This window comes from Fusarium venenatum, assembly GCF_020744135.1.
Source record: "Fusarium venenatum strain MPI-CAGE-CH-0201 chromosome Unknown EDB82scaffold_2, whole genome shotgun sequence".
Classification (NCBI taxonomy): domain Eukaryota; kingdom Fungi; phylum Ascomycota; class Sordariomycetes; order Hypocreales; family Nectriaceae; genus Fusarium; species Fusarium venenatum.
Window position 1 is genome coordinate 4,578,511 of NW_027072130.1, and position 14,751 is coordinate 4,593,261.

General features: G+C 47.9%; 5 protein-coding genes across 5 annotated transcripts; 2 read left to right on the plus strand and 3 right to left on the minus strand.

Annotated features, from left to right (window-relative positions):
• Positions 1 to 39: 39 nt before the first annotated feature.
• EDB82DRAFT_167441 (uncharacterized protein) lies at positions 40 to 2,161 on the plus strand. The gene is made up of 2 exons (XM_025734582.2): positions 40 to 746; positions 796 to 2,161. Exons 1-2 carry the CDS (start codon positions 248 to 250, stop codon positions 2,019 to 2,021), a joined length of 1,725 nt encoding a protein of 574 aa, XP_025585374.1. The 5' UTR covers positions 40 to 247; the 3' UTR covers positions 2,022 to 2,161.
• Positions 2,162 to 2,403: 242 nt separating this feature from the next.
• EDB82DRAFT_460857 (uncharacterized protein) lies at positions 2,404 to 4,005 on the minus strand (the record flags this gene model as incomplete). Its single annotated transcript, XM_025734583.2, has 2 exons — positions 2,404 to 3,284; positions 3,334 to 4,005. The coding sequence occupies 2 exons, from the start codon at positions 4,003 to 4,005 to the stop codon at positions 2,412 to 2,414; spliced, it is 1,545 nt and encodes a 514-aa protein (XP_025585375.2). The 3' UTR covers positions 2,404 to 2,411.
• Positions 4,006 to 5,105: 1,100 nt separating this feature from the next.
• EDB82DRAFT_445019 (chitin synthase-domain-containing protein) lies at positions 5,106 to 7,494 on the minus strand (the record flags this gene model as incomplete). The annotated part of the gene is made up of 3 exons (XM_025734584.2): positions 5,106 to 5,857; positions 5,910 to 6,083; positions 6,136 to 7,494. The coding sequence occupies 3 exons, from the start codon at positions 7,492 to 7,494 to the stop codon at positions 5,159 to 5,161; spliced, it is 2,232 nt and encodes a 743-aa protein (XP_025585376.1). The 3' UTR covers positions 5,106 to 5,158.
• A 2,106-nt stretch (positions 7,495 to 9,600) lies between these two features.
• On the plus strand, positions 9,601 to 10,959 carry EDB82DRAFT_555279 (uncharacterized protein; the record flags this gene model as incomplete). The annotated part of the gene is made up of 2 exons (XM_025734585.1): positions 9,601 to 10,113; positions 10,168 to 10,959. The coding sequence occupies 2 exons, from the start codon at positions 9,601 to 9,603 to the stop codon at positions 10,957 to 10,959; spliced, it is 1,305 nt and encodes a 434-aa protein (XP_025585377.1).
• A 1,198-nt stretch (positions 10,960 to 12,157) lies between these two features.
• Positions 12,158 to 14,722, minus strand: EDB82DRAFT_498517 (phosphate transporter). Its single transcript, XM_025734586.2, has 3 exons — positions 14,200 to 14,722; positions 12,677 to 14,131; positions 12,158 to 12,625 (listed from the first exon to the last, which is right to left on the minus strand). Exons 1-3 carry the CDS (start codon positions 14,276 to 14,278, stop codon positions 12,342 to 12,344), a joined length of 1,818 nt encoding a protein of 605 aa, XP_025585378.1. The 5' UTR covers positions 14,279 to 14,722; the 3' UTR covers positions 12,158 to 12,341.
• Positions 14,723 to 14,751: the final 29 nt, after the last annotated feature.

Genomic DNA, 14,751 nt, shown 5'->3' on the forward strand with positions numbered 1-14,751 from the left:
CCACTCTCCAGAAAAGTCTAATGACTGACTCTCTGGAGACGGAATCTCCAGGTTTGGGAAGAAAAGTGGGTTGGCGAAGGATGAACGTGGGTTACATGCAGAACCACATATAAGAACCTGGGGGCTCCGGATCATCATGTCTCTAGAACTGAACCAAGACTCTGGTGTATCTCACTCACATGCAACAATTTTATACATAATTCTTCCTTTTTATTAGACTCGCTTGAGGATATACATATTATTCATCATGGAGCAGAGTCGACAGAACTCGACCGCGACGGTCGATCGCGAGAAGGACGAGATCAAGAAGGCCATGGGTCATGAAAAGGCTGAATTCGAGGCTCTCGAGGTCGCCGGCCGTGGCGGTCGCGAAATTGACGACCTCATTGACGATATGGAGCGTCAGCTTGATGAAGCTGGTGGTCTGGAAACTGGTTTCTTCCAAGTCCAATTTGCCAACCCCAAGCACTTCACATGGCTCCTTGTCGCTTTTGCCTCTATGGGTGGCCTCCTCTCAGGCCTTGACCAGTCTCTTATCAGTGGTGCAAACCTGTTCCTGCCTGACGATCTCGGTCTGAACGAGAGACAGAACAGTCTCGTTAACTCTGGTATGCCCCTTGGTGCTGTGGGTGGTGCGCTTTTGCTGTCCCCTGCGAACGAGTACTTTGGAAGAAAGGGAGCCATCATTATTTCTATTATTCTATACACTATCGGCGCCGCTCTAGAGGCTGGTTCTATCAACTTTGGTAAGATACCTTTACTATCCCTATATGCTTCTTGGTACTAACTGGTCAGGTATGATTGTCTCCTCACGTGTCATCCTAGGTCTTGGTGTCGGTCTCGAGGGTGGTACTGTCCCTGTCTACGTCGCTGAGACTGTTGAGCGAAGGATCCGAGGAAACTTGGTCTCGCTCTACCAATTCAACATTGCCCTTGGTGAGGTGCTTGGATACGCTGTCGGTGCCATCTTCCTCAAGGTTCCTGGCAACTGGCGATACATCCTCGGCTCATCTCTTGTTTTCTCCACCATTATGTTCTTCGGCATGCTCTTCCTTCCTGAGAGTCCCCGTTTCCTCATCCACCAGAAGCGCCACCTCGACGCCTATAAGGTCTGGAAGCGCATCCGTGGTATCGAGGATCGCGAGTCACGAGAGGAGTTCTACGTCATGAGCGCTTCCGTCATCCAAGAAGAGACCGCCGTTGTCGAGGGAGCCAAGAACCGTCGCTTCCCATGGATGGACCTCTTCACCGAGCCTCGCGCCCGTCGTGCTCTTGTCTACTCCAACATCATGATTCTTCTTGGTCAATTGACTGGTGTCAACGCCATCATGTACTACATGTCTGTTCTGATGAACCAAATTGGTTTCGACAAGGAGAAGGCCAACTACATGTCTCTTGTTGGTGGTGGATCTCTCCTTATCGGTACCATTCCTGCCATCTTCCTCATGGAACGATTTGGTCGTCGTTTCTGGGCTATTACCATGCTTCCCGGTTTCTTCATCGGTCTGGTCCTCATTGGTGTCAGCTACCAATTCGATGTCGCCACTCAGCTAATGACTGTTGAGGGCCTTTACCTGACCGGTCTTATCCTCTACATGGGCTTCTTCGGTTCCTACGCCTGTCTCACCTGGGTCATTCCTAGTGAGAGTTTCCCTACCCATCTTCGTAGCTACGGAATGACAACCTCCGATGCTCTTCTCTTCCTCGCATCTTTCATTGTCACCTATAACTTCGCCGCCATGCAGGAGGCTATGGGCAAGACTGGTCTGGCTCTTGGCTTTTACGGTGGTATTGCGTTCGTTGGTGAGATCTACCAAATCTTCTTTATGCCTGAGACCAAGAACAAAACTCTGGAAGAGATCGATGTTGTCTTCTCGCGACCCACCATGGACATCGTGAGGGAGAACTGGGCTGGTGTCAAGGAGACCACTTACCTCCTCTGCACCGGCAAGTGGCACAAGGTCTTTGTTGAGCAGGCCATGCAAGACCCTAAGGACCAGGTTCAGATCTCTCACGCTTAGAAGACTATAATGTGAGATATACAGGAGATGAGTAGAAGTGTTAGCTTAACGATCATGATATCAAGAGTAAATAGTTACTAGTAATGAAGAATTCTAGATTTTCGGAAGAATATTATCAATTGAGTAATGCGACATTCGTAATAATTAACCATTACAACGCATTTATCTACGTCAGTTTTGGGTTCAGAATCTGCAAGTGAGAACGGGCTTTGTGCACTCTGTGACATGACCCGGATGGAGGGAGTAGCGAACAATTAACCCGCAGGACTAGGAGGAAAGAAAATAAAAGAAATAAACACAAGCATTGTATATCACGTAGAAAGTCACTCCTGCTAGGCGTTTGCGTGAGGCTCTTGAGTCTATTCTTATGAGTGATGTCGATCAAAAATCCTACTCGTCAGTTTGCCCATCCTCATCGTCATATCTGTAAATGCCTCGCTCTTCCAGCTGAGCCATGAATAGGCTCCGAGGTTCGACTCTTTTACCTGAATCTATGAATGTCGCATTCCCTTTCGGATCACGACCATTTCCTCCACAACCGATACACCAATTGATACCAAGCGGCGGCGACTCGAAGTCGACACTCCCATCAAGGTTCCACCCCACGCCACCATTGATAGACCACCCATGACCTGAGCCTTCGATGCCCCTGTCTACAAATAAAGTTTTCACGGAGCTATCTTCCACCAACAATCCCTGCGCCCATCTCTGATGTGGATATATAGTTTGAACATCAGATTTGGCCTTGTGACGCAAAACAGCGTTCGGACCAGGTGTCAAGGACCCTGTACTGACAGTAAAACATCTTGCCGATGATATTCCAACTTGTGAACAGTCTTGTATCAAAACCTGAGAGCTTTGTATTAAGATGTCAAACGGAAGAGCAGCCCCTTGAATATCTCGATCACGGTCCATAGTGGAATTCTGAATGGTGATGCGAGAGGCATCTTGGTCCACTTGGAAGAATTTGTTGAATCCTTTTAGGGATAGTCCACTGGCCCAACTGTCAACAGTCCAAGAAGGGAAATAAACAGCAGCAGAGTTGCACGTTTTATCATTAAGTGGTGCGCCCGAGCACGTGTCGGGGACTTCAATCCCAAGATCTTGTATACCAATCTCTTCATTGACATACGGCGGAGTATAGACTATCAATTCAGGCTGGACATAGTCGGAGTCAAGATTGTCCGTCAAAGGAATCCTGAGAGTAATATTTGTGCCATAGACGCTGCTGATCTGGTTGGGTGACAATATTCTCTTGTCCACCTGCTGCAAGTTAGTTGGTGATTCTTCCTTAGATACGGCAGTTACTTACTGGTATCCATGTCTGTTGAGCATCGTCTCGGATGAGACCATCCATTCCGTTATCTCTGATCCACGCTTCTGATGCATTTCGAGAGACATAAACCAGCTGATCAGCAGCAAATCCAGCGCCGTCAATAACCTCGACAGACGAGGAGCCGATTGGTAGATACTGGTTGGTGATGCTTGATCTGAAACCATACCGAGGCCTTGTAGTATTGATAGGTGTGCCAAGGGTGAAGACTGATTGCGACGGGCGCTCTTGTAAGACCAGAACCGTTTTGTTGTCTCCAGCTCCAGCGACAACAACTCCACTAGTGACATTGATGCCTGCAGTCATGGGCCATCTACCTTCAGGCAGAACAACAGTCCCGCCACCTGAAGATGCGAGACTATCAATAGCCTCTTGTATCAGAGGCTTCACGTCAGCAATGCTACTGTTGAAAACCAGTGTAATGTTGGCACCAGGCCTGTTGGGCAATATTATCGCCGAGTTGTGGTACCCAGCAAAGCTAAAATCAGGAAGAACATCTCCGCGATCGCTCACAATTGTCGTCCAGTCGAACGAGTGACTGTGCCTTTTGCTCAAATTGAAGTATGTACCACAGGTAACAACGACGATGACAAAACAGCCCACAACAATAAGAATTGCACAGCGGGGAAAGCACTGCCGAGGAAGTGGCATTGGAAAGAAAGTCCGTAAACGCAAAGATATCGGTCCCAGAGTCGTAGACTTTGTTCTGTTGTGTCGGCGCAAGGTATTATATAACTCTTGTGCGGATAATGCTAGTCAGTTTGGGAAATGAGAAAAGGAATGCTTGATTGAGACGAGAGAGAAGAGGCTATAACAGACGAGACAAACTCAGAGAGTTCTGCACCGATGAATAACTACTTTAGGGAAACTTACTAAAAGGCGGTTCTAGTGTTTACTCTTAGCACGGCTCTGGAATGTCCGTCCGGATATGGCTGAGCTAGAAACTATCGGTCCGGGGTGGCACTATTCGGCAGGCGCCGCTTGGGGTGATATCAGTCGCTTTTTTGGACGAGGAAAATATGATTTAACACCTTGCAAGTAGGTTTTGATCGTTGCTCACTGAAAGATCTTGGCCATCGTAGTTTACTTGGCGTAGGGTTTAGTTGCCGCATGCAAAGGTCTTTGTTCATACCAGAGCCGCTGCCAAGAAATGAACTTTGCCGATGATGCGAGTTCCAAGGGCCTGGATCATGACTTCTGCGCTAGGTTAATGATTGTTTTCAGTGACTGCAGTCTAAAGTGAGCCCAGACCTGAGCAACAAAAGGCTTGGCCACTGAGAGCACAGTGAAATATGTTAACGAGCAACTTTAATTCATCTTGAATTGGTTCAAGGTTCTTGGTATTTTGTGCTCAAAAGAATCGCGGCTGATAAGGGAACTGGGCAGATGAGCTAAAAGCTTGTCGTTTTGGTCAAATGTTCTTTAGTTTATGGTGAATGAAGGAAATAAAAGCTAACAGCCGAGCAGGTACCTTGTATGTGTGAGAATAAGGTTGCTTCTTTGAACTTTACCTACTATGATTTTTAGCCACAGAGCGAGGGAAAAGGTCAGTGATAGAGTTCCAGAATGGATAGCAAGCAATCATAAAATTGTTTACAAAAATTCAGTCATCGAGGCAGGCCTGTTTGGAGTCTATTTGGGTGCAATCTCACGATCAACAACCGCTCCTCTATGACGGTTGATCATACGCTAAATGAACACGGAAGTGACCTTATATCACAGATTTGACTAAATTCAGATTGTAGATATGTATTAAACATTGTCTTGATATAATCTAGGTCTAATATTCTAATAGTATAGTAGTCTACTCAATGTCAACGCGCTCATCCCTTAGACGAGCACGCTCTGGTTTTGTCAGTCCCCCATTTTCATCTTGTTTCAACAAGATACCAACCTCTCCTCTTTCAGCTGCATCAAGTGCATCTGTCGCCACCTTCTTTTCTACCTCTTCGTCTCCAGGCGTAGCCGTAGGAGGAGGTGCTGATGAGGCCGTGACTCCTGATACACCCCACACTTGGCTACCCAGATTTGTAGCAACTTTTGTAAAGATAATAACGCTCATAAAAGGCGAAACACATTTGTTAATAAGATATCCAATGAGAAGTTTATGTCCTCGTTTGCGCAGTGGGGTCTCAAGGAGTATTGAACAAAAGAACCATAGTGAAGGTAGTTGGCCGACAACCAGCATAGGGACCAATTTGAGAGCTGTGATGTGACGAACGCAGCTAGCAATGAAAAGTGCAGTGTTGAGAATGCGATAGTACACAAGACTCAAACGGATGACCTCGATAGAGGCAGCAATACGAGTGATGGGGATCATCTTCTCGCCAGCAAGATAAAAGTAATTGTTGAAGTAAGCGTTGGAGCCCCATCGACGCCGTTGACTTAGGTAGTGAAAGAGAGATTGTGGAGCTACCGTTTCGCTGACGGCATCAGGGACAAAAAGTGTTCGAAGATGTTGACCCTGAGAGAGCATGGAGTAGGTAAGTCTTCGGTCGGTACCCTTCATTGAGTTAGTGTACGTGGAGCAAGGCTATAGGGCAGTATTAACTTACGAGATATTGGACTTGGTGATGGATGACCAGTTCAGCAGTCACAGGCTCAGAGTACTTGCGGATTGCACCAGCCATTTCTGGTCTCACAGCCATCATGGTAATACAACCAGGTAGACAAGTGACTTTACCAACAAAGCCTTCAGCTCGCCTTCTGACGTATTGTCCGAATGTGTACTAATGAAAAGGTCAGCAAAAATGTTGGCTCTCAATCTTCAGTTGTGCTTACCTGAAATTGTTGATAGAGATTCCAGAATGACCACTCGTATCCTGGTTCCAGCTCGACCAACACGAGACCACAAGCCGCGATAGCATCCTTGTCCCGTGCAAGAGCATTAGCGAGGAGTGCTACAGCACCCTTGTGAATAGTTGAATCGGCATCTGTGCAAAACACCATATCAAATCCGTTAAACTCCTCGCCCTTGGTCAACTCGGGCAGAATCTCATCCCACATCTCCTTCCGTAGAAGCTGTGTATATAAAGGGCAGTTCTCGCGAGGGTAGTTGAAGAGATCATGGCAGAGGACAAGAGAGTCCTTCTTACCAGCGTTTTTGACCTTCTCAATGACAATGACAGGGACGTCTTCCATGAAACCAGCGAGTATGTTCAAAACACCCTTCTTCCATTTGAGGGATACATATGGGCGTTGGAACTCGCGAACCAGGCGAGTCATGTGTGATCGCACGTCACGAGGATTCCCGTCTAGAATGACAACCATGACTTGCCGATGAGGATCAACACCGTTGTCCCGCAGGGAGAAAATTGTCTTGACGATCTGCTCCTCACTTTCGGAGTAAGCAGGAATAAGGGAAAGAATCCACCGTCGGCTGACAGGCGCGGGTGGGTAGAACTTCTCGTAGATAGTACGGTAGATCATCCCTGTAGGAGATAGGATAGCCGACAAGAAGTCTTTGCTTTTAACAAAGAGGACAACAATAAATACAAGCTTGCTTTTCTTTCCGAACAATGCAGTGATGGCCATGCAGATATTGATAATGACGATTATGCCCATAAACGCCACTCTTTGGTTGCGTAGATCCCTTTTGGAAAGGATCCGCGCTGGATCGACAGGGTCTTCAATTTCGGGGTAATCACATGTCTCGATAGTGTCGTTGGCATGCGTGGGTCCAGCTTGTGAAGAATTCTCAGTAACTAAGACAGTAGGGCTGGCCTTCTTGGGGTCTTGCTCAAGGGGACAAATGTTGTCATCATCTTCTTCGATGGTGACTGCATGGAGGGGATCTCGTGTAGGCTTGACTTTGAGGTTGAACAAAGGAGTGATGTTTTTTGTAGAGGAAGGGAATAGCGGCTCATCGATGATCTTTGGTGGTAAGGGGTTCTGGACATGTAATGTAAAGTAATCTTTCTTGAGTGGTTCAGGCTCGTCATCGCCAATAACTGTCTCAGCTGTGGACGAGAAAGAAGCATTTTGCCATGATCTATGACGGTCGACGAGTGGGTGTTCATCTTCGTGAATAGTAGAAGCGTTGATGGTCTTCTTTAAGTCGGCAAAGTCATTGTCGAAGTATGCCTTCTTCGTCTCGAAAGAGTAGAGGGCACTTCTAGGCCGTACATTGAAAGTGGCCATGATAGAGGATTGTCTCAGAAAAATGAATGAGTGTAAGACAAACGACTCACAACTTGGGGGAGGAGGAAAGGAAGAAGGACAACCCAAGTTCGAGGTCTTCGGAAGCAAGAAAGTCGTTAGAACAGATATTGTGCTCATAGTGTTCAAGGTCTGATCTATCAGATTTTTATCACGTTCAAGCATAGCCTTCCAAATTCCAGTCCCTCGTCCGAGCAGTTGGCCGAAGCGTTCATTTTCGTCTCCCACTACTCTCGTGCGTTCTAGCTACTCACTCCCCGCTCACACATGGATGATCATAACCATGAATAGAAATTCTAAGGAAAATTCGATGCATCGTCGAGAAAGACCCAGAATTGCTCATCACTTTTTATTGCTCATAGGTTGTATAGTTGAAGCGGAGTCTGCATTCCTGTGGCTGTCCGGAATGGGCTTGTTGTGCCGTGTGCCATCCCGTTTTTTTATCCACCGACTAAATAGCTCGCTTAACAAACATGTGGGAAGGGAATGGACTTGGTCGTGACCAAGTCCTGGAATCACTAGCTACTGAAGACCTGGCTTGGTCTGTGTTGATACCATTTAGTCTTTGCGCACTTTTTGGTGTGGGAAATGCTCTGAGTTGGAGCCAGTCTGTGCAGAACTCGGAGATTTTAGTCAATTAATGCCGCGTAAAAGGAAAGGCGTCAGAGTTAAGAGATCTCGGAGAATACCCAGATCTGGTCTGACTCAGAGGTGGTTGAATCATATGTGCGCTTTAGCTGTGACTGTAGACGCTGAAGGCAGACGTTGTTCCCATTTCCAGGTTTTGACGCAGGTACCAGGTCCAATTCTTGGCAACATCTCCCAACAATCTGGAACCGACCTCAAGCACATGGCAAAAAGAACCCAGACCTTTAATCATACGAGGGACCATGTCGATCACATAACCAAGCTCAACCTGGACCCAGCTTTCCTGTGATCAACAGGCACGGTTTGAATGACACCCACCAACGCTTCGATGATCCCCGTTTACTGTTCCCATCCGCCTCGCATGGCAAGTTGACTGATCAGTTTAGTGAGGTATGTGATAAGTGGCTGACCCATGCCCGGAAAGGGCATGCCTTACGTTGCACCAACCCATCATTGGGTGGGGGGAACAATGTGAACTGTCTGCGATGGGTCCATGATGTCGATCTTTGTGGATTAAAGAGTGTTATGGATCTTGGCAGACGATTTAAGACAGTATTACTCCAGGGACTAGCCCACCGATCATGCCATGTGAAAGCAATTAAGCACTTGGCGTTTGCTCGCTTAAATTGAAATGGCTGTTTATAGTCTAGTTGTTGTTGAATTTATTCTGGTTCTTATTTTGTCAATATGACAATCGTACATTTCAAATGTTCCCACTGGAGGAGGTATTACAAAGACGAAGTAATGAAGTGTTGACCTCATGACGCATCTCGAGATAATATGGCATGGAAACTCCCGAGTTAGTGTCTCCTTGCAAGCTATTTCTCAAATCATCACGCCGCCGTTATTTCCTCTTCGGGAGACTCTCGACGACACAAAACAAATATTTGTAGAAGCTCACCCTATAGCGAGACGCACTGTCAAGTTTACTCTATGGCTAGTGCCACCAGGGCCGGCATGTAACAGGATTGGATAGACAAGTCTCAGACCACATTCCTTATACCTCCCGTGTTTACTTCCGGAGGAGGACCGTGCCTGCCCGAAGAATAATTGCGGGCGGCAATTGAGTAGCGGTGGCTGCGGGAGGCACCGCAGGTATGTGTGAATCTCAATAAGCCTAATCAATATGAAGACCCTCTCTCTGATACTTGGTCAATACGTTTTAGCTGCACCATCAGCGTAGTTTACACTACTGAGTCTAGACTTGTTGTAAGGAACTTTGCTGTCGAAAAATCCGGATTACGCTCTCAATTAGTATCAAGCTGCAATAGTGAGAAACTTGAAGAGAGTTCTTCTCTTTGCTTTCAGTGTCGAGACTTCATCTATAAGAAGATCGGATCGTACACGATAATATCAATCTCATCACTCATCTCATCTCATCTCATCTTATCTGAATACAACAACTTTTCCAACATATCATCTCTCCTCTCATCCTTCACAATGCCTTTCTCTGCCAACCTCATCCAAAGGCCCGCCCTTCACAGGGTCCTTCCCACTGAGTCCAAGCGTCAAGCAACCAAGACATCATCCGCTAAGACCATGATCACACCCACTGAAGCTACTCCACTTGTCGCAGTGATCGGCGTCGGTTTCGTGGGTACAGGTCTTGTAGACTCTTTCTCTTCCAAGTATGAGGTCATGGGTTTTGACATCAGCGAGAACCGACTTGAGTTTCTGCGTGGGGAGTTCAGAGCTCGACCCAACGTGTCTTTCACCTCCAATGAGTCTGATCTTGCCAACGCTACTCACTTCCTCATCTCTGTTCCTACTCTACTCCGGTCTGACAAGACTATTGACCTGTCTTACCTACAAAGTGCTCTGTACCAAGTTGAGCAATGGGCTCGTCCTGGATGCACCATCGTTATTGAGAGCTCAGTGGCTGTTGGTATGACTCGTCAGCTCCTTGGTCCCATTGCAAAAGCCAAGGGTCTCTTCGCTGGAATGTCTCCTGAGGTAAGCTCAGCTACTGATTCTGTCCCGCCATGAATACATGCTAACATACATAAGCGTATTGACCCCGGTCGAACTGAGCCTCCTATGAAATCCATCCCCAAGGTTGTTTCCGGTCTTGATGATGTCATCCCTGGGTCTCTAGACGCTGTTGTCCGCCTCTACGGTCGAGTTTTTGACAGAATTGTCCCTGTCTCTAAGCCCGAAGTTGCTGAAATGTGCAAGCTCTACGAGAACTGCCAACGGATGATGTGTATTGCCTTCGCCAATGAGATGGCCGATGCCTGCCAGGGTCTTAGCGTCAACCCTTTTGAGGTTGCAGATGCAGCTGCTACTAAGCCCTTCGGTTACATGCCCTACACTCCCAGTCTCGGTGTTGGTGGCCACTGCATCCCCGTCAACCCATACTACCTCCTCTCAAATTGCGAGTTTCCCCTCCTCCAAGCTTGTGCCGACAAGATGAGCAAGCGACCCGCCAACATGGCCAAGAAAATTGTCAACGAACTCATGGGAGGTGGGAAGCTCCAACGCCGCGACTCTGGAATCGATATGACAAAGAGGGTTCTGGTTGTTGGAATGGGCTTCAAGGCTGGACAGGACCATCTTGTCAACTCACCTGGCCTACAACTGGCCAAGGAACTGCAGAGGCTTGAAATTGATGTTCACTTTGCGGATTCCTTGGTCAAGCAAGCTGCTGTACCAGATATTCCACGATTGGATGATGCTGACTGGGTCAAGGAGGAGCTTCAACAGTTTGATATGATTGTTGTCAGCTTCAGACAGTGGGGCATGGACTTTAGTGTCTTGGATCAAGTCACTGATATTCCTGTTCAGATGTGGTGCCAATAGTAGCTTTACGTGGAAAGAAAAGGGAAAGGCGTTCTGGGAGTTGTTCTTACTTCAACAATCTACAATCCTGAGAGAGTTTCATAATAGTACTAGCACACACATAATACAGAATATTTACAATAGTCAATTTTGGCTTCCACTCGTTCGTCATATAAGCAACGGATCTAGACAATGTGATGAGTTGCAAGATAAACATGTGTAAGCCATGTAGTGTAAAAAAAGTCTTTATCAAGTACTGTGGTTTACATGGTCCCGAACATCCACGAACTTTATTTTCTATATTCCACCGAGGTTGAACTAAACGTCGACAAGCTTGATGCATGATGATCTTGATGAAAAGGACGAAGAGTGGTGTCATTTGACGTTCGGTGCTGATATTGTACATCTTCCGCCGGTTCAGTTTCTCGTGGGCCCTCTGCGACAAAGTAGTTTGCAAACACCCAACTCTTCTTCGGCGTTACTGGAGCTGTGACACATTTTTATAGCGAAACTCAGGACAGCCTGGTGGCATAAAGCTTGTTCTTGGGCAACAAAGAGGTGACCAGAAAATTTGGTTCTTGTTAGGCGCAACGTGGCGGACGCCTATGACGAGCCTAGCAATCTCTACCGTCAGCAAAGGTCTACCTGACCACGCGAGCAGTTACCCATATCGGTCACCACAATATGCCGCCTTGAAGCCAAGAGATAGCCAAGACGTCAACCCTGAGGGGGTGGAATGAAGACGCCCATGACACCATAAGCGCGCCAAGAGAGTACAACATAGAATTGCCAAGTATTCAGCTTACACGATAGTTTCTGCCAAGAGACACCATCTCCGGTGGTTTGCACAACGCCAGTTCATGTCAAGTGGGCTGTACGTTGAAAGCAACTGTAGCTGCATGACCATGACAATATCACAAACGTCAATATTCACGCTCATATGGTTTAACAAAGCGATAGCCCAAATTACCGTGCGAATTACAAGTAACATATAAAATACCATATAGACAAGTCCGGTCTTGGGAGCGGCGAGGATGTGCCATTCCACCACGATAACTGGGAATTGAAGCAGTGAAAATGTCACTTTTTATAATTGAGACTTGGATAAATATGCAGCGTTCGCCTTCGAACTCCCCTTTAGGGATTTCGGTGTTCTAGTTCATCATTTGGCTCCGCGACGTCGATGCAAGTCACGATGGCACTGTAGTTGAGTTAAAGAGTGTAATCTTTTATCAATTAAGTCGTAAGACAAGGGTACTATAAAAAAGATTCCAACACGATATTCTATGCAATCAAATCCACTCCTCTATTCTTTTCATCCCATTTGCGTTGAAAATTCCAATCAATAAAATGAGCGATTTGGTATCAAATCCCCCAATAGGTATCATAAGTTTGCGATGCTTTTAGAAGTGAGGGGCGTTGAGAGCAAGAGCCATGAGACATCCACCGATAAGACCGGCGATAGGGATGGTCATGATCCAAGAGAAGACGAGGAGGAAAACTCGCTTCCAGTTGACAGCCTTGATGCTGCCGTTGCAGAGACCAACACCGACGGTAGCACCAGTGATACACATGGAGGTAGAGACGGGGAGCTTGTACTGGGAGAAGACAAGGACAGTGATGGCAGCACCCATCTCCATGGAGGAACCACGGCTGGGAGAGTGGTAGGTGATCTTGTTACCCATAACTATTCAGAGTTAGCGATGTTTCACTGAGAGGAATGTGTTGTGAGACTTACCCTTCATGATGTTGTAACCATAAGTAATGAAACCAATGCAGATCGTAGCAGCGACAACACCAATCTGCCACAGAGGAACCTCGGCCTTCTTCTCGGCAGGGCGGCTAGTCGACCAAGCGGCGTACATACCAGCCCAGACACCAACAGCGTTACCAACATCGTTGGCACCGTGAGCGAAAGAAGCAGTGCAGGCAGTGATGATCTGGACGAATGAGTACAGGTACTCGACCTCGTTGGGGTACTTAGGAGCATGCTCGTAGACACGGGCCATACGGCGACCCTCGGGAGTAGCCTCAATACCCATCTGAGCAGTGTGGATGTCGTAGTGAGCACCGTAGAGAAATGCGACGACAATCTGAGCGGGAATGCGCTTGACAACGGCGATCAAGTTGTGAGTCTCGTGGATAGAACCGGCACCGATGGGGTTGGCGTGGAGAGTTCGCATGGCCCAGCCAAGAGGTCCCTTGCCCTTGCGGAGGTTGGAGTGGTGGATCTCTTCGGCCTCCTTGACCATTCGCTGGTAATCCTCCTGGGTAGACTCGGAAAGGTTGAGGTGTCGCTTTTCGTTGTTCTCGGAGCTGGCGGCAGTAGCGGGAGTGATCTCATCGTCGCTAACTTTCTTGGGGTTGTGTTCTTCAGACTCGTGAGAGACAACCTCCATTTCGGAACCGTGCTGGACGACAGCGTAGTTGGGGACACGGGCGTTCTCAGCATCAGGAGGGGCGGGGCGACTGAAGAGGAGAGGACCTCGCCAAGCATCCCACCAGCGGAGGGTGTAATCCTTCTTGATGACGACAGCGTGGACGAAGGGAACGAAGAAGATAGCAGAGAGGAAGAAGAGGCCCCAGCCAACACCGAGAGTGACAGCGGCAATGTACCAAGCAGGCTTCTCAGCGAGGCCGAGACGGGGAGATCCCTTGTACACAATGGAGAGTGTGCAGATGGTACCAGCGATGAGGAAGAAGAAGGGAGAGGTCCAGACAGCCCACTTGACAGGGTTCTTGCGGACATGGACAACATACTTGATGAGCGAGAAGATGATGGCAGCAAAGATTCCAGCAATGGTAGGGGCCATACCGAGACCAGCAAAGATGGCACCGAGACCCTGACCACCGTTCCAGCCCCATTCAACCTTGCTAGCACCAACAGTAGCAATACCGACACCAGCGAGCGAAGAAATGAGCGAGTATGTAGACGAGACGTGGGCGTTGTGCTTCGTGCACCACATAACCCATGTAGAAGCACCGGCGGAGGCACAGGCGAAGGCGAGAAGCTGGACACCTGCGTTGTCGCGGAAGGCTTCCATGGGAATGATACCGTTCTTGATGGTCGAGGCGGTTCGGGCACCGACGGCCAGGGCGCCTAGCATCTCGAAGATGCAGCAAAGCACCATGGCTCCGCGGTATGAGACGGAGCGGGAGGAGACACTGGTAGCCCAGGCGTTGGCGACATCGTCTGCGAATAGTGTCAGTTACTGTTGATGGGAGGGGTAGAGTAGGCGAAGAAGGAATGGGAAGACATACTAGCACCATTGTTGTAAGCCTCAAGCAGAGCGAAGCAACTGCCAATGGCAAACACGTAAGTGTAAGCCTCGAGAACCATTGTGACGAGTGGTTTGGGAGTAACGAGGGAAAAGAAAAGAAGGCAGCGAGAGAGAGCTGCGTAGTAGTAATGTTACTACTGCGGCTTGCCTTGTGTTTGATGAGAGGAGAAAGACTTGGAATGGGATGCTCAAGAGAAGAGAGGGGAAAAGTCTCAGAGTTCGGGGTCTTGAGGCAAGACTTTAAATGAAATCTGCCACAGAGTCAATGGCAAAGCAACGCGGGCAAAAAAAGGTTCAAGTCTGAAAGCTTAGGTTTAGCACATCATGCAGTCATGGGTCCTTGCCCATGTCGGAACAGTAAACAGAGCTAAAGGGCTAAAGGATTGCCCCCCCACCAAGGTGCAGAAGCCAAATAGTGTCTTTACTTTTTGGTTCTGCATGTGCGTTCCGTGCGTTCGGTGAGACGATATGGCTACCGATTGCTGTCGATGCAGTCATTCTAGGTACTCAATTTGGTGTCCACACCAGAAAC